At 38.4% G+C, this 25000-nt stretch overlaps 1 protein-coding gene across 5 annotated transcripts in view; it reads right to left on the minus strand.

The window, feature by feature from the left end:
• Positions 1-25000, minus strand: part of LOC138042251 (transient receptor potential cation channel subfamily M member-like 2) — a 41796-nt gene that overhangs the window by 9799 nt on the left and 6997 nt on the right. For all 5 annotated transcript variants that reach the window (XM_068888077.1, XM_068888099.1, XM_068888078.1 and 2 more), the window contains 21 exons: positions 22477-22565; positions 21012-21183; positions 19129-19327; positions 18319-18464; positions 16809-17007; positions 14795-14960; positions 13601-13748; positions 12634-12712; positions 11610-11710; positions 10794-10928; positions 10655-10699; positions 8968-9115; positions 8376-8601; positions 7692-7917; positions 7196-7457; positions 5922-6034; positions 4897-5049; positions 3888-4136; positions 3136-3322; positions 2017-2140; positions 762-952 (listed from right to left, as the gene is read on the minus strand). In XM_068888077.1, the coding sequence (XP_068744178.1) occupies positions 762-952; positions 2017-2140; positions 3136-3322; positions 3888-4136; positions 4897-5049; positions 5922-6034; positions 7196-7457; positions 7692-7917; positions 8376-8601; positions 8968-9115; positions 10655-10699; positions 10794-10928; positions 11610-11710; positions 12634-12712; positions 13601-13748; positions 14795-14960; positions 16809-17007; positions 18319-18464; positions 19129-19327; positions 21012-21183; positions 22477-22565 (3358 nt within the window). The remainder of the gene's footprint in view (positions 1-761; positions 953-2016; positions 2141-3135; positions 3323-3887; positions 4137-4896; positions 5050-5921; positions 6035-7195; positions 7458-7691; positions 7918-8375; positions 8602-8967; positions 9116-10654; positions 10700-10793; positions 10929-11609; positions 11711-12633; positions 12713-13600; positions 13749-14794; positions 14961-16808; positions 17008-18318; positions 18465-19128; positions 19328-21011; positions 21184-22476; positions 22566-25000) is intronic.

Raw genomic sequence — 25000 nt, forward strand, 5'->3', positions numbered from 1 at the left:
TGTTGTCTCATATTTTGAATGGAGTCTGTGAAATATAATAGGTAGGGTATGCTTAGAAGTGAAGGGACACTTCGTGTTAGATATCAAAATTGGGCTTGCATCTCAGTTAATTACATTTTAATTACATTTTTGGACTCGAGTGCTCTTCTCCTTGCATAGCACCAGACCAGATGTCAACAAAGAACTTGTCCCGATACAATTCCCAGTCCTTCAAACGTTTGTTTGTTTGTTTGTTCTCCAATTAATAATTCACGTTTCGCCATCCAAGACATCACTTGAAAAAACAGTATACTGTAAGATTGCTTGGGAAAAAGTAACCCGCATGTAGAGTACATAGGGTGCTTACAATTTGTTGTAAAATTCGGGTGGGGTGGTACATACGGTGCTTCAGCACCATTTATTGTAAAATTCCGGTTGGACAGTTCCATAACGGGAAGCAATTTTCCAAGTATACCGTCCAACCAGACGAGATCGCATTAACCATTATAAAGTACCATTTCGCACGAAATAGGGCCTAGAAACGGAAGAATCAGTATAATGGCAAAGGAGTATCCGAAAATTTTGTTCCGAGCGGAAAATCCGTTTGAAAAATGTGATTTTTTCAGGAAAATGATCGTTCCATTTAACATTTAAACATTTTAAATTTTTGGCTGAATTGTAAAGCACCCATAATGTCCACGCTGCCTAATTTCAGTTTTAGTCACATGACTTTACGAGTTGTGATCGCCATTTTTGGAACATTTCTTTGCCGAGGAACTCACTCATAGAACTGCCAGCTGGCGGGTTTCCACAGCGACACAGCTGCCAAATCCAACGCACAAACAACAGGATATGTGAAATGAAGATTAATGGCGGGAAAAACAAAGGTCTCCCGTGATACTCTGCAATTAGCTCATAGCGCTGGAATTTCCAAACTTTATCCGAGTCTTCTTGCACTCGTTCAAAGGTGTAACTGCAAAGGAAGAGGGCAAAATACGACCTTGACTAAATTGAAACAAATAGCCACAAAAACGGCTTTCCTTGTCCTAGACTGCTAGCGGTCCCATCTCAGTCAGCCGAGCCGCTCTCCATCTCAGTCAGCCGACCCGCTCTCTCTCTACACCGAAGGGAGAATGCGATCTATCCCCATTCTTCATATGATATGAGCCCAGTTAAACGGGCTGGCCCGGTTTAAGAGATCTCGCCTTGCCTCAAAATCCTTTGTAAAAATGTCGATGTGTTCATATGAGAGGGCGACCTGGCTAGGTTCTCGAGATCTCAGTTTTTCCAACAGGCATCTCGGTAAGCGGACTGAAATTTTTGCCATACAGTAAACAACCGCATATAAGAACACTTTTTCCAGGTTTAAGGCTGATCGTGTTCTTATTTGAGGGGTGCTTAGTGAGAAATCAGCCTGAAAATGTTCTCAAAATGTTCTTAAAATTGGTTTCAGAAATACTTCAAATTATATATTAGTAGAGGTTTAATACTGTTTTGTAATAGGTTTTATAGTTTGTTATGGTCCTGAACACCACAGTACTTTGATGTAAGTTACTGTACTGTATTGTTTCCTTATCCTATACCCTTTCACTTTGTATTAAGAACATGTTTTATTTATCAAGTTGAATTTGTTCTTATTTATATGATGCTTTATTGGCCAAATTTCAGCCCGATGTTCTTAATCCACTTGTTCTAATATGCGGGTGCTTACTTCTCCTTTCTTCGATAACGAAGCTCGGAAGAGTTTCATTTGATAGTTAATGTGAAAGTCAAAAGAAATTTGAGGTTGCAGACTTTTAAACTCGTGTTTTGCATGTATAATAAGCTGCGTTTACACGCTGCAATTTTACGCTCCAACCCTCTCAGGCCCAATCGCTCAGTCTTGAACGTGAATGATGGGGGACTAAAGATTTTCTTAAACACTTTAAAATAACGTGACATAACCCCTTTAAATTTGCTTGAAGAACATTGTGGCATCTTATCGTCGAAAAGACAATTTAGAGTAGAATAGAGTAGTAGAATGAGAATTATAATCACCTGAAAATTGCGATAAGGAGATTAAGTAGAAGAATATTTGTGAACAACATGTAACCCGCCAGCAAGGCTTGTGATAGCCACCGTGCTGTGGGATGAACTTCACCATATTCGTCTGGCTTTTGACCTAAAGAAAGGAAATCAGTAAGCGTTACCTCGATAGAAAAATATTTTCCTTTTTCTCCATATTTAAACAGTGCTTGTCTATCATTGTACCTGCAAGATTTTGAGCCTTCGTTTCAGGCAGAAGATTGTTATTTCAAGTTGAACGATCCTCCCTTACTAACTTTCAAATCCTGAGATAGTGAGGTCGAAGGAAAAAAAAATTGGCCTCAAACTCTCAATCCTCGAGGAATGAAATGTGTATACACAAGACTGATGTAGCTTGCAGCACTGGAGTTTCACGCTCTCAGACATTTGAACTCTTATCTTGCTTAGTTAATATGCTGCACTCTTAAATCGAGCGAATACTTAACTTCATTCCGTCTTCAATCTAAGTCTCTAGGGCCCCTGGGTCAGTTTTGAACTTGAGTAATGACGTGCCATAAAATCCAAAAGCCAAAACTCTTGATCGAAATTAAAGCTCAAAATTTGGGTGAGGAAGTAGCTATTTCAACGGCTTCTATGATTGGTCCACAAAACAATTGGCACAAAAAGTGTACACTACGAAAACAATGAAGCCTAATCCTAAACACAAAGATGTTTTATCCTTTACCGGTCCACGGAAATTAGAGGCTGTTAAAACCTACATGGTATCTGCAACTTTTTCCAGTAGGGTTTTACAGGCCCACATTCGCCCAAAAGTCATTGCGCACCGTGACTGAATTTCGTGTAACACGAAATTACCTTAATATCTGACGTGTTGTTTCCCGCGTGATTCGCCTGAGTTCCTTTAGTCAATCACATCACGTATTTGGACAAGTCGTCATTTTAAAAACAAAAACAAACGACCGCAATGACTTTTGGGCGAAGGTTAGCCTTTAGAAAAAATTCAAAATTTGAAAAAAAAGAAAAGTGAATTTATGATCATGAGTGGTGGTACTTAAATACAGGTTAACGCCATAACCAGAGGAAAAGAAAAATGAAATCACCTAACAAATTCAACATAATAAGGCCCGTTACCTGATATCTCCTCAAGAAACAGCTCTCCGTACATCTGCCAGTAAGGTATATCAACAATTCCGCGCAGAACCTCTCCAAAGCTCTTAGCAAATTTCCCAGGGCCTGGGAACGACACTGCCTGCAGTGCGATTCCGTAAGCGATGACGAAAACAAGCAGAATGATCACAAACTGTTTTAGATCTTCAAGCTAAAAATGAAAAAAAAAAAACTAATAAACGTGAAGACGCAGTATAAAAGGGGGCACTTTACACACTGCCTTTGTTCGAATTCATTCAAGCACGACTGATTACTTATCCAAGATGGTGATCAACGAACAGCAGCACAGAGACGGAAGCACGAAAAGACATTTCTAGCGCGAAAAAAAAAGAGACTGGGGATGAAAATAAAGAACGACAGATAACATTTTATGACATATTACGGACACATTGCCATAAGGGGCTTTTTTTATTGAACAAACTATCACAGAGTTCTCGGTTGTGTCCACGGTTGATTGATAAATCATTTGCATGTTGCCTAAGGCACCACGCCTTTTACCGAGATGCATTGTAACCTCACTGAATAAGTCATTTACAATGGTGTGCTACGTGCGAAAACTCCGCACTGGGCTGTGAATGGAGTTGAGGCTACCGACTCAGTGGCTTGCATCTCAGGCTAAAAGAAAACTGCGCACTGCTTGTTAGTTTTGCGGCCGCGGAAACGCGTAAAAGAGAGTAGAATAGGAATTCTCCTAAGGTCAAAACTTAAAATCTCACCATTTTTCTGATCATGACCAATTTGGGACCAAGCTGTCTGTTGACTGAGAATATCTGTAGTGACCTCACAATGAACACGATGATATTCAATGAAAGAATGATTCGAGCAGCTTCGTATGTTGAATCAAAGAATCTCAAAAATGCAGCCACCACAAAGGCTAGTAGCGAGAAGGCATCCACAAGATTCCAAGTGTCACTGAAGTAAACACTGAACTTATCACCAAAATTCTTGGGCTGTTGAGCTGCCAACTGCGAAGAAACGGATTTTAAAAAAACCTCTCATAAATATTTGCGCACAACGTGCAAAGTAGTGTACTTCCCATATTGCGCGCTTTGTGACCAAAAAAGTGTTTGGATAACTAATCTATTTGATCTAACGTACGCGTACTGGAGGTTACTTTAAAAAGTAGCTGGAGAAAAAAAAAACAAATCGAGGAAATGATTTCTAAAGAAAGACGATGGAACCCTCACGGTGGATAAGGCGAGACTTCCTTTAAATAACCTGTCCTTTTAAGTTTTTCTACAGGGCCAAGATGTCCCACGAGTTTGTGCTTTTTCAAGGTTTGTTCACTGTTCGCCGATTTAATTTCCATTTCAAACAATTTTTTTGGACATCATACAAGTTTTGTCTTTTTTAGAAATTACATTACGCGAGAAATCACAGTACGTCCACATTAGAGAGGTTTTCAATTGAGTGTCGAAAGTAATTAGCGAATTGCTTTGGTTTTGCATTTATACTTCACTCAGTGATTGGTTCAAAGTTCTCGTGCCACTTTTTCAACCAATCAGAAGTGAATCCAAAACCAGTCGTGGCTCGCGCGTGCACTTTTTCCCGCGCTTTGTGTCGGCTACGTGTAATTACTTTGAGTTTTGATTGGTTTACTGGATTGTCTCCGTCCTTCTTGAATGGCCAAAGAAATTACTTTGGTTTGGGGTTTACGACACTCGATTGAACCTCGTTCTATCTATAATCTAACACACAAGAAACTTCCTTCTTAAGAATACTGACCTGTCTTATCTCTTCTGCGATGATCGAAAAGATCCAGAAATACAAGATTACTTCCACTACACTCAGGCCGCCAAGGGTCTGTGACGAGTCAAACCGAGGGAAGAACATTGTGATGACGTAGCCATATAGCAGGATAAACATCAAGTAAGACACCTGGAAGTGTGTGAAACGGCAAACGTTATTTAACTGTAAAAAAGTAAGTGAAATTGGTGCAGAGGTGTGGTTATTACTAAATTGTATTACCCCTCGAAAATTCCCGATCTGAATACCAGAGAGCAAAAATTTAGGCTTTGTCCCCCTTTGAAAAACATGCGAACAGTAGGTCAAAATCCAATTTGCTTTTTACTGCTGTGTATTTATTCATCGATAAAATCGATGTCTTCCAACAGATGTCTTAGACGGATATTTAAGATACGTTGGCAGGAAAGAATTACAAATGAAGAAGTCCTGAAGATGGCTGAGATAGAAAAACTCAGTGAGGACGTGCGAAGGAGAAGATGGAAATTCATCGCCCACATCAGAGAGAGCCCCAGAGAGGCGGCGAAAACGGGGAAGACCAAGGACAAGATGGAGAAGGACGGCAGAGACAGAAAGAGAAAAAGCGGGATGGAAGAACTGGAGTGAGGTAAAAATGGCAGCGGCTGACAGAGATGGTTGGCGGGATTGTGTTGAGGCCTTATGTGCCATATGGCACGAAGAAGATAGGCAACAGGTAACAGGCATTTATTCATGGACTACTCACATAGCAGATCGCCTAAAACAGAAAGTAACAAAGTTAGTTGAAGTCAGCCTCTCAAAGCTGGAGTTATCTTTTTCCTTCTGGATCTGCTGCTGTATTGATTAAAAGTTGACCTCAAAGCGATTACAGATGAAGAAAGCGTAAACCTCAGCCTTAGAAATAACTGAAAGATGTCAAAGATTTTACTTTTCGGGGCTTATACGTCTTTATATTGCCTTTTAGTGGGACTTGGATTTATGAACGCCAATGCGATAATTCAAACAATAGTAAAAACAAAATGAATTACCAAATTTCCCATAAACTTGGTAAAGGGGGCGGAATAAAATGAGGATACGCGATCATAAACAGTCAATTCTTTCGATCTCATCATGGCCTCCATGGTCTGATCGTCATGAAGCTCTGAAAGTAGAGAAAATTGTAAAAAAAATTACTAGCACTTGGGTTATAAGCGAAAGTGAGAAGTGATCTTCGCACTTACCTGGACAATTTAAGCAACAAGGGAGGCAACTGACAATTGCTTAAATTGTCCAGATAGAGTAAGTTCAATCGAGTGTCGTAAAACCAAAACCAAAGTAATTACTTTGGCCAATCAAAAAGGACGAAGACAATCCAGTAAACCAATCAAAACACGAAGTAATTACACGTAGCCGACGCAAAGCGCGGGAAAATGTGCACTCGCGAGCCACGATTGGTTTCGGTTTCACTTCTGACTGGTTGACAAAATGGCGCGAGAAATTTGAACCAATCACTGGGTGAAGTAATGCAAAACCAAAGCAATTCGCTAATTACTTTCAACACTCAATTGAAAACCGCTCTAAGTGCAAGGATCACCTCTCACTTTCGTGTATAACTCGCACTTCAAATTTACATTTATTTCATCATTCATGCATGGAGTCCTTCACGGGAACACATACGCCCAACAAATTGACTTGCTCCCAACTGAGTTGGCTTCACAGACCGCCTAGCTGCATAAATAACGGCCAAAAAAATATCATTTTGTCTTAAGAGCGAGGCTAGTGAGTCTAATTAGTACATAAACCAAAGAATACATTTTTGGCCACCATCTATAGATGCATTCGCTCTACAGCTCAGTTGGAAGAGCATTGCACCGGCATCGCAGAGGTCGGGTTCGAATCTCGTTGAAGCCGACTGAATCGTTCAGGTGGAAACAATAGCTTAAATTGTCCAGATAAGTGAGAAAATCACTTCTCACTTTCGTAATGACCTTGCTGTTGTTGTTGTTGTTGTTGTTGTTATTGTTGCTGCTGCTGCTGCTGCTGCTGTTAACAAGGTTGAGGAAAATGTGGCGATGATGATACAGTAGTAATAGACCTTTTTGCAGATAGATACGGCGGCCATTTTGATTTCTATTGTTTGAAATAGCTATTATGGGATGCCCAGGGGGCAAGAACATATTAATTTGCCCACCGAGCATCCCATAATGTCTTCTGAAACAATAGAAATCAAAATGGCCGCCGTATCTGCAAAAAGGGCTATGATGATGGCGACCAATGCCAGCGCCGCGCAAGAGGCCGTAATTCTGTTAAAACAAGAGCTCACCTGGAAGATAGTGCAAAACATCTTCGTAATCTTTGCCAGCATCTTCTTCGTCTTCCTCGTCAGTGTTGATATTTCCATTCGCAGTTTCCATGCTCTTGAGCTGCACTGACGCCTCGACTCCCTTTTCTCTTACGCTTCTCATGCTTCGGTTTTTCAAACTCTTTTGCGACATGCGCGCTGCAGCTTCACGCTCGTGATACTCATCCGGGACAAAGTAGATGAATGGGAAAATAAGAAATGGTACAAACATGCAGATGATGATCTGGAAGTCAAACATTATGCGTTAACACGCGTAACTCTATTGTGTTTAGGGTTTAGATTCCTTCCTTCCCCGCCCATTGTTCGATGACCCAATTCTTTCAAAAACCATCGTAATAACTGCTTCTTGACCCCACCCAATCACCAATGCGACATTGGCAGAGCCTTACCCCTAAAAGGTACCACACAAAACTACCCAACCAACTCCCCTATTCGCTCTAAGACACCATTTACTTACCTTCCACCATTGCGTATTCATAGCCATTGCTCCCATCCAGAGTCGTGTAAGTAACACTTGGCAGCTGACATGCGAAATGAAGTTTTGATCCTCTGCCATTACAGCCAAGTCAAGTGCTGTCAAATGACCAAAAGAATCGAATTCCTTTACCAGGAGGGTCTGGGATAGAGATTCGTTTTCTTCGTAACATTCTTGGAGTACACCTATGGCATGTTCCTCAAAATCGCTGCGTGGTGAAACAAAAGCAACACTAATTAGCCATATGTAATAACCACAAAACTGCATACTCTACAAATCAACTCCTGTTTTTTTTATGGGAAATCGAAAAAGAACGAAGAAACATAAGTTAAATCTCTAAAAGCAGAGTTGCGAATCAATAAACTGCATCCAAGCAAGATGCCAAGTCTGGAGGTCAAGCTCGAGAACGAGGGCTCTAAACCCTGGACTAATCCCTCACCTTCCATTCTTACGAACTTGATGTGTGATAAGTATTATCATGCACTAATCTTTTCTGCCTGATTTTTTCAGCAACAACTTAATTCTTAATACTTGACCCTCCAGGCATTTTCAACTCTATATAATTATTTCAGGGGGTCAGTTTCTTTATCTTTAATACTTATTTATAGTTGTTATTATTCTGATTGTTATATGTTAGGTACAAAAAGGAACATGTTGCTGTCTTACTCTGCATTTTCAAGCAATTCTATACTGATATCTGTGATGGTGTCATCAGCTGCCGATTTTGCCGCCATAGATTTGAGTAGCCTCGTTGCCATCAATGCGCATGCGACTTGCTCTCGCCCATTGATCCACATCACTTTAGCCATTGCCATTCGGTTGCTAAGCACCGCCCAGATAAATACGTCACGATATGGTCTTGGAAGTGGATCGAAACTACGCTTAGAGTGTGCTGAAAAAAATCACAGGAACAACAATTGAAAAACCAAAGAAGGAATTTTGTTGTTCACTTTTAATCTCATAGCATGACAGCAAATTTAAACCAAAGAGTTTCGAAGCAACACCTTGTGGTTGAGTGGGAAATTTACATTCCACATTCTACGACATTTGCAATTAATCGCGCCCGGCCAGACGAAGGAAATTGCAAACAAATTTAAGACATAATCAACTTGACGTTTCAGTATTACACGACAAATCGAAACGCACCAACCTCGTGATAGTCATAAGTCATTTCTGTGAGGAATGGGATTTCGCTTCTTCAGAGGGTCATTAAAAACGAGTCAATATCTGAGTGTGAGTTAATTTTTCAATGACTTACCTCTCACTAAAACTTCAGCACTCATTTTTTTGTGGGTTGCAAGGTAGCGAGCATCTCGTAGATAAACACTGTGATATGAATCTCCCATGAGTTTCTCTATCACTTCACCAACTATGTTCAAGGTCAATTCTCTCACATTCTTTTTGGTCTGCGACACAGTAAAATAACCCTTAGAGTTGTGTTATCGAAAAACAAAAAATAACCTATAGTTTCCATTAGTTTTCAAATAGCAAACTGGCCACACATTCGCACACCGCATTTCAGACCGATCAGATCAACTTTAAAAGTAAGAAAAAAAAAACAATTTCCACATTTTATAATAACTGAGAACTATATGTATTTTAGCCGCTAGTTTGTCTAGCTGAGCAGCAGTGCTGTGTTACTCAAGAAAACTGCAAATCAAATGTATCCAATCACATGAAGCAAAAGCAGATTAAATCAATATTGGTTTTTTTCTAAGAGGAGAAAAGGGGAGTAAGAGAAGAAACACCTCTAAGAGAAAAGCAGAGAACAAGAAAGCTAAACAATATTAGTATCACCCAACTAGTGGACCCAATGCAAATCCTGCATTTTGATTGGCTACGCTACTAGAGGACTATTTTTAGTAATAGTCCTCGAGTAGCGAAAAGCGTGACGCTTTCTTTCACTTTTATTCCCAAATAAAGATTTCTTCAACTTGCATTTGCTAACTTTATTATTGACTTTTCTGTCCGACGTGATACTAAAACAATTAGACCCTTCGCCCTCAAACGCCACGGGTCAATAGCCCATTCGGCTTCGCCTCATGGGCTATTGACCCGTGGCCCTTGCGGGTGAAGGGTCTAATTGTTAAATAGCCTGTGTAGCTGGAGGGATTGTTGGTGCGGGAGGCATATAACGCGCGGAGAATGGGGAGGAGTGCTGTGAAATCGTCCCCGTTCTCCGCGCCTCCCTCCAGTTAGCGCAGGCTAACTAACGGTGGTGCGTTCGATTGACCCTATTTCGGAATAAGAATACGTGGAGTGATAATTTAGAACGTTATGTCTGGCATTTTGAAGCAATAAGGATAATAAAGATATGTTTAGAATAGCATTTTAGCAGGTATCTGACAATTGCAATGTGAATCTCTGTAAAAACCAAGGATTTTTTACTTTTATTCCACGTAATCCTATTCCGAAATACGGTCAATCGTTCACACATGACGTTGAGTCAAAAAAATAGAACCCAGGCCACATTGCTAGAAGGCGAGTGCTCTCACCACCGTGCCAACCACGTGTTAAGGGTTCAAGCCAATCACAAAACGCAGTTATGCGAAAAACAAAGGCAATCGCAAATTCACAACCTCGTTCCCCAGACTTCCTTCCTACCCATGGCGTAGGAAAGCCCTGGAAAAGAGTATGGCAAATTAGTTTACTCTTTTAAGGGGGCTATGTCACGCAAAATGATGTAATTGACAACCAACCAAAACGTCCAAAAAGTAGAATGAAACATTGCAATAACCACTTATGCTTTATGGCAAGTCGCCTGGATGAAGGTCGTTCTTGCTCAGAATCATCTTGTTTGTGATGTAACGATAATCTTATGAGTAAAAGAATGCCAAATTTCAATTTTCGAGTTTTAAACTCGTGATTAACCAAAGATTTTCCAGAAACACCCTAAAATAACGTGACATAGTCCCTTTAAATTAATAACAAGAAAGTCTCCTAACCATTTCACGTTGTAACAGTGGCTTGATGACACTGTTGCTCGGAACCTGGAAAGAAAAATAAAAGAAACTCAACCAGAGAAGGATTCATGAAAACTGCCGATTATCATTAAATTTTTTTTCTATCAGTTGGACAACTTACCCCAGTATACAACTGACAAAGGATCTGCGGTGACAGAAAGTCTCTCATACTTAAACCATTCCGAAGGAAAAGTTCCACAAATTCTGCTTTGTCATCTAGTAAGGCCGTCAGCATGGCATCAGCGAGGTCTACCGTCTGAAAAGTGGCAAAAGGAAATTGGTTTGAGATCCTGAGGCATTCGGCTTTCTTACATCTTACAGTCTGTAAATGGATGGGCATTGTAAATACAAGATTCTTAACTCCTGTCGCATTTTAACAAATAAATTCCGAACTTTTTAAGTGCTGCTTGGAAACAAACGTCTTCAGTGTTCTGTTGCACGATGTTTCGAAAATACCTATTGGAAAAGGAAATTACACCATGCACTTCCGTCTGTTTTTCACAGCGACACTAACTGTGAAATTTCCTTGACGTTAATTAAGTTTTTTTGTATGAAAACAATCTCGACCCCAGAGCTCTTCTCTTTTGCGTAGAGCTCTGGGAAACCCTGAAACAAAGTGTCTTCTCATTGGTTTCCGTGAAGAACAATGAAAAGCGTCTCTGATTGGTGTATTCATGTTAGACGAGGATAGCCAACTTTGGGCTATAAGAACCCTACGGCGCATGCTCTCCTACGTCAAGAGAAAAGTAGAGTTTCCCAGAGCCTTGGGTCATGTGCAGACATAAGATCCGAGGCTCTGGTGACGAGAATGGTACGAAAACTAATATTTCAAAAGAAAAACTCTACAATTTCACGTGATATATCGATGAATTCCATAATTGATGAATCATGCAACCGTAGGGAGCAAATAGACTATAAAATAAAGGGACAAGATTACCGCCCAGTGTCGTTCATCCGTAAAGATCTCGCTTTTGGCCACATCTATTCTGTTCCAGGCTAGTGCTAAATTTAACTGCGCCAAAGGACTGGAACTGTTAGCTGTCAAATAAGAGCATAAAAAAATTATAAAGGGATTAAGTTTTTAAAGAAACAGTGATACTAGGTCGGTGGGGAAGCGAAACAGAAGTGGCTTTATCATCTGGGTTGAGTAAATCCATTTCTTTGCATCAACATAATTTGCGTTAACATTTTTTACTTAACTAGGAGATCATGAAGAAGCGAACAACAGCCCTATATTCCTGTCACGGCGTTTTCACAGACTGATTTATTTTTGGATTGAATTTTGTGCGAACGAGACTCCCGCAAGAGCCCGATAACCAATCACAAGAACGCAATTTGACATCATAGTGTCATCAAACCGGAACTGCCTTTGTTTTTTTGGCGGAAAAGGTATTCTAAAAATAGATCGGTCTGTAAAAATGCCGTGGCTCAGTATCGGAGTTGTTCGTTCCTAGTCATGGGCTCCCGCTTAACCTACAGTCTTGGAAAACTTTATGTTTGGAAATAAACGGAAACTTCTCCCCATCGACAAAAAAAATTCTCGTCAATTGTGCGCCGAACGAAGCACAACACCAATGCACTTAACATTACATGCTAATCAGTTACGATTGGAATGAGCTCTCTATCTCGCGGGATGACACGCGTGCATGGCTTAGTCACTCGCCCGACCGTGCCCGACGTGTCGGGATTTTGCTCGCAGGCGATACCAGCTGGTTCCCAGAGTCTCTCTTCCTCCCGTTTCAGGGCACAGGAAGAAAAGAGACCCGAAGGGAGTTATACGACTACCTAACAGTACCTTTGACCTGAATCTCTAAACCTGCCTTTCTGCTAACTCACTGGCTGCCTTCAACATGACGTATGAGAAGAGAGAAATTAACAAGTTAGTATGCAACACGACAGGACTGTTTACAACTAAAACCTAACACAATTACTTGAGAAGTACAAAAACACCCTTACCATACCTTTCAACAAAGCCTTTAAGATAGCAAGATCGATATCCTGGGATATGTTGGTTTCATCATCAAGCCTGTAAATGGAGATCTAAAAATACCCAACACCAGCTCAGATATCTCATTTGAGCTGAAGATCGAGCGTGTAGAGGAAAGTTGTGTAATTCATATGTAAGCTATATGTAGGTAACGAAGCCAGTTTGGGCCCTTGTCGCAGTTATTCAAAGATTGACAAGGATGCGTGGCCGGGAATTGGCAGTATATTTTAGCTACAAATCTTAATTTAACAAAGAAAAATATTTGAACTACTTGTAGTCTAGGATTATTGAAATGCGTCCGACAGTCGCTTAGAAAGCAAAGGAGAAGGGTGTGAAAGTAACAATCGTATAGGGCCGAAGTTTGGAGGATACAAGCATGTACTTCTTGAGAAGGTTTCAATGAGTGCCGAGTACTACGACTCATGCTGGTGCGTTCTATCTGATTTAAGACCGGCGGTAAGCTGTGGTGAAAATAACAACGCACCTTCTTGGAGGAAACGATACAGCAGTGGTATTTTAGCTAGAAATTTCAATTTAAATCGCAACGGAGAAAAATTCTTAAAAAAGGGAACCGTCGAATTGTCGGAGACATAAAAGCGGGAGGCGTTCTTTTCTTTTGTTCCCAAATGTTCCGAAAATTTCCGAAGGTAAAATAAAGCGGTTTTCAATTAATTAGCGAATTGCTTTGATTTTGCATTACTTCACTCAGTGATTGGTTCAAATTCTCGCGCCACTTTTTCAAACAACCAGAAGTAAAACCAAAACCAATCGTGGCTCGTGCGTGCACATTTTCCCGCGCTTTGTGTCGGCTACATGCAATTACTTAATTTTGATTGGTTTACTGGATTGTCTCCGTCCTTTTTGATTGGCCAAAGTAATTACTTTGGTTACGACACCCGACTGAAACTTGCTGTAACCATGGCTATCATCGCTTCACTCACCATTTTCTCGTCTTCTAGTAGTTGCTCAATCATCTTGTAATGTGCGCTAACATCTTCTGCTTTCTTAAATTGAAACACATCTTGCACCTTGGCTTGGACTTTGCCTATATAGGCTGGATCGATGGTGTTTATAGAGAAATTTCCTTCGCTGGAAAATCAAAAAAGCACTTTTAATTAGTCTTAACTTCAACCCCAACTTCCTGAACAGACTTTGCAACTTGAAGGGCAGCATCAGAACAAATGAGAAACAAATCCATGGGAAGTTTTAATACTCTTTGCGACACATCACGTCCGAATTTCAAGCAAAAAGTGCCACCTAACTCAGTGAGATAAATTAAATCTAAGCAAAAAGTGAACATTACTGAACGTAAAGAGGCCAGTTTCCCTGTCTGTTTGTCAGCTGGGTCAAACAGTTGAATTAATCGAATTACCATGCATGAGATAGCAAATTCAGTAAACCATTGTTCACGACATACAGAGTGTTTTCAATCACGTGATCAGTAACCTTGTTTTTCCACTGAAACAAAGAAAACGTTTGCATGATAATAGAGCTCAATTCCCGGAGGATTAGTTGGGGACACCAACAAGGCCACCGTTCCATTGTTTAGAAACACCAACATGGCCGCCGTGACGTCACGCGAAATCACTCTATACAGAATCTTCACACAATATTTGCAAAGAGTAGGAAAAAGAGTTCCCATGTTGTAGTCTGACCTGGTGACCGTTTCTCGAAAGTTCCGAAAACTTTTCGGGCCCGAAAAGCCATTCTTGAACCTGCCAACCGCTTGTTCAGGAACGCTGATCTTTTAACACGTTTTCAAGGTAGCAAAAGGCAAACTGACTGTAAAGTTTGACGACTCAAATCCTCTCCATTCTTCAGATACAGAGGGAATTGTGAAATCCGAAAATGGCTCGCAAAGTTTCAGGACTTTCGAGAGCCGTGCCCCTGTTCTTTTCAGAAAGGCTTACGAGTCAACGGGACTTTGCCGAGTGCTGAAAAATGCAAGCATATGTTCCAGTCTCTTTACCCTCCCAAAGTTTTTGGTCCATGACGTGAAAAGGTTCTTGCAATTTGGTTTGCTGGATGCACCGCGAATAATCAATGACACCAGATTGTGGCAATTGTGCGTGATGGGCCATTTTCGGGTCTAGAAACATGTGGACAAACAAGCCAATGTCTCGGCTGATTCCTACCATTTCTTAATAGTGTGGCTGTAAGCATAGGCGACGACATCAGCTGCGCGACCACTTCCTTCCACTACCACAGCTGGGATTTTCTTCTTTATGAGTTCACACATGGTACGAACAGTGTTGGGACCACCTTCCAGAACCAACAGCACCACAGGCACACCAATAGCACCTAAAAGACCACAATGTTCATCATTAATCCTGTTTATAACACACAGCAAACAAGACATCAAAAATTAATATAACCTGTGACGCAGCCAAGTAAAAGTACTAAATATATGACTATGGTAAAATGACGTTACTGTGTTGGTTTCTCGCAAAGAGAACCACTTGTCACTTCAACCTTCCCTCAGGTCAAGAATATTTAATAGCTGTCAACTTTACTTTAATAATAACATTGTAAACATTTAACACTAAAGACTGCAATGCCGTGTAACGATCTATGCCTTACGTTGGATCAACACAAACAGTGTTCGGACAGATCAAACAACGTTCACGAAGGCATTCTCTTCAAATGGAACTATGGTTGGCCAAACTTAGCATGATCAGCGCTCAAACTAGAAACCCTAACCCTAACGCTAACCCTAAAACACAATGAGCCTCAGTGACAGTTCACCTATCTCCTATGTGTCGTTAGTCATTCTAGAGTTATAAGATCAGATTGTGCAAAGGCCACATCACAAACAACAGCCCTTGTCACGGTTAGTTTTTCTTATTTGCATTACAATGTATTCTAGCGTGTATGTGAGGCAATTTCGGGCTATTTTCTAGTTTTAACCCAAAATTGCCTCACACCCATGTTAGATTACATTGTAATGCAAATGAGAAAAACTAACCGTGGAAAGGGCTATTGCGACAAATGGCCAAAGGGCAACCCTCAACTGATCATGCCAGCACCATTAAGAAAGAGTTGCTGCAATAGATTTATTTATTCATTTATTCATTTATTCATTTATTCATTTATTCATTTATTCATTTATTCATTTATTCATTTATTCATTTATTCATTTATTCATTTATTCATTTATTCATTTATTCATTTATTCATTTATTCATTTATTCATTTATTCATTTATTCATTTATTTTAGGACTCACAAAAAAGTTGTCTGTAAGTGTGCTGGACAATGAAGCTCAAGACTTGACTGATGAGTGATTTAGCAGGTGTCGGTTGCTTTTGAAGTTGGTATTGGTACCAGTATAACTAAGACTGTTGACTAGGCCTGACAATAATTAAAGAACCAAAGCCCAGTATTTGTGTGTACATACAATGATGTAATGATGCCATTAACCTGACTTGTTAACCCAGTTCATTTAAGGTAATTCCTTAGTATTGCATTGCGCATTCCTACTGAGCACGATTTTTGGCTCATTATCGCGCGCACATGAGCACGTGCGCATACAAAACGTAAGAGATTTCGCTCAAACTAAACCCGATAGCGAAACAAATGCTCCTTTTCTCTCAAACGAGCACGGTGACCCCCGATTTTTTTTTTCAGGTATTTGCTAGGAACAGTCTAATAAAGAACATATTTGAAAAAGAAATAAAGTTTGATAGTAGAACATGAATTTTTTTTGGAAAACAGTTCCGTACTTGGTGTATGTTACCCAAGGCGAGGACTTCAAGCTAACCATGGAACTGTCCCAAAAAGTGCACTATTCCCACAACCAGGGAATCAAAGTCGGCATAAATGAAGCATTACTGCTTATGTAAAGAAAAGAACTGCTTTATTTTCAAAATAAAATTTTGTGTCTTTGAAGTAACGAAGACTTAATTCTGTATGAAGGTGATTCGAATTTTTAATGCGAAAACAGTAAAAGTACCCCATTTTACGAGCCTGCTGACGCGTAAACAAGCAAGGTGACCCCATTTTTTGATTGCATTTTTTTAATGTTCATATCATGAATGTTAATTATGCCAAGTTTCCAAAAACGTTTGATAGTAGAACAATTTCAAGGGAATTACCTTAATATTTCTATTCAAATGTGTTTTGCAGCATATTATACAGTACCATAAATTACCTGCAGCAGATCTTGAGTCAGTTTTGACTTTCATCACTGCTTCCTCAAATCTTGATCGCAGACCAATCTCCACACCATACTTCCCTTCAGTTCCATTATCCACCAGCAAGAAATGCGAATGATTGGAATCCAAAAGTGCTCCATTGGATTTTTGAACATTTTCCATGCGATACATAGCAGGGTACAGACCATTCTGGTCCTTAAAGGATAAAAAAACCAAACTCTACTGTTCAGGGATTTTGTTGCATTAAAATCCTCATAATTTATACAAATCCTTGCTCGCACGTTTTGCATGTAAAACAAAGTGCTACTATGACCAAATTGTTCAGATTTTGAAAGAGAGCGTGATTGCCTCACACTTAACTGGCAAGATTTTGAGCTTTAATTTTTATCCAACAGCTGTTTACTTCGAGTGTAAGTTTTTGGCTTTTAAGGTCCGCCTTTACTCACATTCAAACTGACCGACTGGACCCCAGGGGGTTGGATCTAGGGAAATGTGACATTAATTTTACTCACTATCTTAAAATTTCAGTGTGTAAATGCAGCTTATTTATATGTATGTAAAACACAAGTTCAAAGTCTGCAGTCCTGTGCTGAATCACAATGAAATGATATATGAAATGGATCATATATGAACTGCAGATATGAAATCAAGTGAAGCTATGAAGTCCTGAATTTTTCAGGCTTCTTTATGCAATTGCAAAAATTGCATTCATAACTGCAAGGATCATAGCATCACTTGATTTCATATCTGCATTTCATATATGATCCATTTCATATATCATTTCATCGTTGATTCATTCCTTACGGGAACATTAGAACCCACAAATGACCAGCTCCTAACGTCAGTGGCTTCATAGCTCAGTTGCTTAGAGCGTCGCACCGGTATTGCGAGATCACGGGTTCCAACCCTGTTGAAGTCCTGAATTTTTCAGCTTCTTTATGCAGTTGCAAAAATTGCATTCATAACTGCAAGGATCATAGCTTCACTTGACGTTCAAAAGTGTTTGCTCAGTTCCAGTAGTAAATTTGGAAATTCACAGATATTGGCATTTTTGGAAGGGATAACCAGATACTACTTACTATAGTGAAAAAACCTCTCGGGCAGAGATGTTTACTAACAACAAACTGAAAGGGGCTATATCAAGAAAAAATTCATGACACTTAAAATGCCCAAAAGTAGGAGGACACATTGCAATAACTTGATCAACATAAACGAAATACAGCAAAAAGAAAGAGAAGCATGGTTGGACAGAAATGGACAAGATTGAAACAGATTGCATTTGGCTAATCTTGAAAAACATCAGCCCATTGGTTTCAAGTTTATGGAAAAACACCTGGATAAAGGTGATTTTTTATCTGAATCATCTTGTATGTGATGTAACAATAATTTTATCAGTAAAGGAATTCCACATTGACCATTTTTGAGTTTTAAATTTCTGAGCAAGTAAAGATTTCTATTAAACACCCAAAAATAACATGATGTAGCCCCTTTAAGTTTTTTTATTACCTTTGAAGCTATAAGAGAATCCTTTCTGTCAACAATTCCCCATGTTGCAATTCCAATCACATTGACCTTGTCTTCACTTCCAAATGTCATTTCTTGTTCTTTCACAGCTTCACCAACATGCTTCATTACACCAGTGTTTGTTCCACCTTAATTTATTACACAAGACATCTTTTTTTTTATTTAAATTCATTGAATGCAAATTATCTATCTCGTGTTTTTGGGAGGTTCTGCTTTATTGCCAATGTTACAGTTTAAAAAACTCACAGATAACAAGGAACATGTAAAACAATAAAGAAAATAAAACAGTAGCAAAGAAAACAATCAAAGAAAAGATTCCCAGCTATTTAAAATACAATACTGTAACAATACAATACATACTTCATTGACCACTCCCAATAGGGGCTTTTCAGGGCCAATGAAACAACGAAACGACAGAACAGAACAACAACAACTGTTAAGAATCCCAACTGGCTCAAGGCAAACCAGTTGGCTATTTACAAGTGCGGCTGGAAAGTTGAACTAGGGACTACCAGGATAAAATTCAACGAGTGGTCAGAGCGGGTCTTGAACCCGAGATCTCCGGATCTCAAGGCAAGCACCCTAACCACTGGGCCACACTGCCTCCATAAATGTACATAAAATGGTAAGCCCCAGGAAAAGATTTGGTAACTGTATAGATTAACAGAGATGACTAGCTCAAAGTTTTCAAATAATGCTATCATTAATGTTCTCTGGAAAGGATCAGGGCATCTGCAATTTTTGATTCCCAGGAGGTCCATAAATCTGCATAATCACAATAATATTACAAACCTGTGATAATCCATGCACTTGTGGACTTTGCAGCTTTGATCAGACCTCTTCTGAAGACTTCCTTTAACCTGGGTTTCAGGACAAAACTCTTGGCTCCTCCTGTTACAGAGATGACCAGATTTGGAATTTCAAGATCCCACCTCTCCAACATCAGCTTCAGGATCAGCTGGACGTCAGTGTCATGGGATAAACGAACATACTGCAAAATAAATATAAAAACTAGGACATTCATAACATTGAAGAGATTTATTTATTGATAGTGACTTGGGGATACTTGGAAAAAATCCCAGTGCTTCTTTGCAGGAGTGAAACCTGTGATTATGTTCCATTTCAACAATTTAGACCCTGGCAGACTACAGCCAGATATTCCCAGAAATGCAACAACAACAACAACAACAACAACAACAGCAACAACAACAACAACATCAACAACATCTTAAGTTTATTTCTTGAATTACTAATTCAAGAAATGATTGTAAATAATTATTATTTACAGGTGGACTCGCCTGCAGATAACTATTGCTAATCTTGGTGAAGGTTATTCAGTTTATGTAGAATTTCTATTAGTATATGTTTTTTTTCTTGTTAAACATATTTATTTATAAGTGAAAATCGTCTGTGAAGGAGAGAAGGAACTGTAGACTGAATTATGGTATATGAAAGTTCGTGGGAAGGTTTCTAAGTATCAGTTTAAACTTTGGTTGCCAAGGATTTTACTTTAATACTAGAAATAAGCTTGTGTAAGTCAATAAATGAATCTTCGTCATCAAAAATACTGAGCGGATTTCAATAAGCCTCACAAAGTGTCCTCCAAATGCTGCTCTTCAAGTAAGATCGACAAACTGCTGCACTTCTACCGTGACCTAAAAATTACACTAACCTTTACCTTAACCTTATTGCTAGAAATAGGTAGGAAATGGTTTAAGACTTAAAAGGGACACTTGTGTTGGATTCAAGCAATAGAGGACTTTTTCGGTATTTACATAGAGCTCTTCATCTAAACACAAGGGGGAGTTGGGAGAATTTGAGACAGTTATGCAAACCCTCAACGCAACTGTCTTGAATTCTCCCAACTCCCCGAGTGTCCAGAAGGGAAATGAAGGGAACTGCAGTTTTTTTAATATTAAGTGAAACAGATTTTCTTGATACACACTCATATTTCCTACCAGCCAATCAAAACACACGTCTGACAACACATAACCAATCAAAAGTTGTGTGATGTCACAGCCATGTTTACATACTCTTATCTAAACACAGCTATTGACCAATGAGAGTGCACATACTATCCTAATTATTTTATAAATCAAAAGTGGGCTTCAGTCTAATTCCTTGCATTTCAGGACATAAGTGACTACAATGAGACAATTGCCTAATGAATGTTAAGTTTAATGGCCTCAGCTCCTACAAACAAGTCTTGATCTACTATTAAAGCTCAGTGGTAGCGAATCTCAGCTACTAATCGGAAGGTCGTAGGATTGACTCAAGCAAAGGAGCACTCAGATTTTTTTCCAAGTATTCCTTAGTAACCATTGATTAAAAAAATTCTTCATTTCATTCATATTTGGGGCCTGGGGGGGGGGGGGGGGGTTACTTGGGTCACTTTTTGCTGGGTATGTGCCCTGGCCTCTCAGAACCCCTTCCCCTATATAGTTGATTTTATGGCCAATTATAGACCCCATCTTAGTCACTTTTGGGTAAATGTAATTTTAGCAACCCCAAGTCAGTCACACAATAATGACCACGTCTTTTTTTGAAAATAAGCGTTGTTTCATATGGTTGTTAAGTGATAGTGTTGTGGAGTCATTCGTTCTAAAGAGAGTGTCTTCAAAGTATTGAAACTGTTGAGCCACCTTAATACATTTACAAAAATTAAAAAGACCAACCGGAACTCTTTTTGTCTGCCTTCCTTGGCCCAGAAAATCAATCTCGCCATAAGCATCAGTGGGAAGCTGTCGTGTGCACCTCTCTGGAGTCCATTGATCACTGCCAGTGTCCTCCCTTGCTATGTTATCATCATGAGCTGATTTTGCTCTGCCACACTTGCAAACAGTGCCACTAACATAAAACAAACCCTTTTTAGTATGAGACCAGAAGTCTGATTACAATGTTTACAAAGTGCAATGATCTTGCACGTATTTATGATAATTATTATTATTATTATTATTATTATTATTATAAATAATTATTATAAATAATTATTATAAATTAAGGACATTATTGTCAGTGATGTTAGAGCTCAATAATTATGATAATGACAATTTTAACAGTGAGACAATTAACAATGTTCCAACTTGATTGTAATGTTCACAATGAATCAACTCCCGTATGCAACTGGAAGTGAGCTGTTTTCCCTTTTAACTTGTTTTAACACAATCAAATTTACATTGCTGAGTATTTTTTCTCCACTAGAGATGATTAGTTTAAAAGGAGACACCACTGCCCTGGCACGCAAAATTGTCTCTTCCAGTTGCCGCCCCCGTCTCAAAAACTCGCGTGCTTAAGCTCCCTATTGTGTTTTGTGCACTGTCAAGGCAAAAAGAGAACAAAAACCTACAACAAAGAAATTTGTCGGGTTTCATAACCATTCCCCTCTATTAACTATGTTTAAATATATGACAGGACCTCCCATTATTGTTATTGTTATTGTTATTATTATTATAATTATTATTATTATTATTACTATTATTATTATTATTATTATTAAAAATAATTATTATAAATAATTATTATAAATTAAGGACATTATTGTCAGTGATGTTAGAGCTCAATAATTATGATAATGACAATTTTAACAGTGAGACAATTAACAATGTTCCAACTTGATTGTAACGTCCACAATGAATCAACTCCCGTATGCAAAAACTGAACTTGAATAGTACAGTCAAAACCTTCAGATGATTTGCTCTGATGGCATGAAATCACAAGTTTGTCACTGGAAAATGATCTGTGATGCATGTTTTATGATAACTAAGGGAGAGCTGCCTGAGTTTACTGAGAGAATAGACCTTATTCATAAATGGCGGTCACATTTATAATTCTTTTGTCCACGTGCAAATTAGCCTACCAAGCCTCATTTTAAAGCAAGAATTCTTTTCAATTCACTGTATGGTATGGAGGCTTGGTAGGCTAATTTGCACTTCGACAAAAGAATTATAAATTGACCGCCATTTATGAATAAGGACTATTGGAAATGCATTATCACCCCTCAAAAGCCAATTGTAATACAAATCTTAGATTGATGTTTCCAACAGGACAGACAAATGATAATCAACTCAGTTAATCATTTGTGCATGTATGTAAGAGCAGGAAATATTCTGTGGATGCCAGGTTCATTAACATTGAACTTACACACTATCAGTAGTTTTCTCGCTGTCCTTAACAATCTTGATGCATTCTCTTCTTCGAAAGGTGCCTCCAATCCATGACTTTTTGTTCTTCTACAGAAAAGAAAATTGAAATTGCCAGCTTCGAGGAACTGGAGAATGTACAAAAGTATTTAAGTTGGAAATTGACTTTCTCAGTAGTGTAGAGGGTTTCAGGAACAATAATAATTATTATTATTACAATCATTATCATTATCATTATTATTGTTATGGAAATAATATGACGGCAATCTTAAAAAAAAAAAGGCTGAATGTTAAATTGTAAAATTATAAATTTTATGTAAAAAGATAAAGGTAAGAAAAATGAAATTTTCAAAACAGGTATGTGCAAGTACTAGTCTAATAGGCCCTGCATCTGGGAAAGCCAGTCCCTTGGTAACAGGAACTCCTAACTATTTTGCAGGACTAGAAAAATTGTATTTGACATTTAATGAATAGCTGTATACCTAACATTTTGAAAAACAAGGTCAACTTACCAACTTGTGGAGAGAAAAAGAACTACCATTATTGTCAAGCTCAAATATTGGTGAGAATCTTTCTTTCATGTTTTACGTACCACAAACCAAAACAAAGTCAGAAGATGATAATTTAACATTTGCCTTTAAGGTGAAAGGAAACAGACTTGATCTTTCTTTTAACAGTTTTACCCAAAAGTTTTGGATTCAAGTCACACGATCAACAATGATCAAAACATTTATCAACAAGAAATTTAGACAACATTTACAGTACACTGAAACCAAACCAACAGACAGGCAAATTAAATATTTAAGACCGCTGAATCAATATTAGCATATTTAAATATCAAACTGATTTTTTAGTCAGAAGGAATTTCTCGAAGTCCAAAAATCAGGAATAAAGTTAATCCGAAAAATTTTCCAGACTTCATGCCAAAATTTCCATGATGATTTTTTTTTCTTGAAACATTTTTACTTGTTAACAAATTAAAATTTATGATTGTTGGTAAACTAAAACATCTGTTTTGAGGCCAACAAAAGCAAGGGAAGTCATTCATATTTTCCCAGAGTTGAACTATAAACAAAATAAATTTTTTGGTACACTTTTTCATGATTTTTTTTACAGGATTGTTTTTGTTAAGACATAAGTTTGGACAAATAACCAATTTATAATGATTTCCACAGATAATTTTTGAAAGTTGCACAAAACAACTAGAGGGGTACTGGATGAAACAACCTAGCGTTTTCCCAGTTTATACATTTGCGTTCATTTTTTCTTTGCAATATATGACCTGCAATGATTTATGTGATAGTATTTTGCAGAATTCTGTCAATGCCACAATCTTGGACAAAACTCTTGGGAAAAATTCTAGCTTAAGCATCATTTGACATGCACTTACAAAGTCTACCTGTAGGCCAGTTTTTCAGAAAAATCAGTTTTTTTGAAATGTCTCTTTTTTTTTCACCCACAGTTTTTTTTTTTAATTTTGAAAGACAAACATTTTAAATCAATCTAAGCTAACATGCAAAAAATGAAAAAAATTCACCACCCGGAAGCAGAGATATAAATGAGTAAAGTGGCAAAATCAGAAAAAATAAGGGGTTACGAGATCAGCATTCATGCATGCGTCACCCTCTCATTCAAGTCCACGCGTGAGTGGAGCTACAGGCCAACACAAACAGATTTAAGTGACCATTAAACTGTTTGTGTAGAATGTTCATGGTTTTTGTCAGTAGGAGTTGTCTATGTTGCGTATATAAAAATATATTTAACAATTATTCTACGAGGGCACGCTGGATATGATCATTTCATATCCAGCAAGCCCGAGTAGAATAATTGTTTTATTAAAAACCCCAACATCACAACTCTTTTATGTTGAATTTATTTGGCCATTTTTTCTCGGAGCCGCAAAACTGTGTATTTGCTGCTGTGTTCATTGACCATATTTGGTAGTGCAGGTATATGAGCTGATAACCTGTGTCTGGCAAGCCAATGAAAATGCTGGAAATGTGATATCCATAGTTCAGTTTTTAATAAATATATATAGATAGGAATTAGAAGAAAGGTTAGCAAAATTAGCGGCATTTGTTTATTTCTGGTGATTCATTTTGAATCATGAGCTGACCCAAGCAGCTTTAAAAATTTGCATGTGCGCACACACACTCAGCTGAAAACCCTTTTGAGCCTCCTTAAGGCTCACATTCCTGCAAAAAGCACTCAAGACATCTTCTGAGAATCCCTCAGTCACATTTGAAAAAACACCTGTTCATAATTTTGAAGCTGACAAACACAGTATGGGAAAAAAAACCTGGCTAGGCTTATTTTCTATAATATTTATATTTTCTTTTTACTGGAAATACCAGCCTTCAGTGTTTTAATTTGTTGTTTTATTATACTTTATAGTCTAGTATATCAAACCTGACAGTTATTAAACTATATATTCAGTAATAATTATTATATCTAAACTACAGTTTGAAGTCAGTTGGTTTGTATAGTATGTAGTTTTATTACTGGCTTTCATTTTCCTTAAACAT

Source organism: Montipora capricornis, chromosome 1, assembly GCF_036669925.1.
Source record: "Montipora capricornis isolate CH-2021 chromosome 1, ASM3666992v2, whole genome shotgun sequence".
Taxonomy (NCBI): domain Eukaryota; kingdom Metazoa; phylum Cnidaria; class Anthozoa; order Scleractinia; family Acroporidae; genus Montipora; species Montipora capricornis.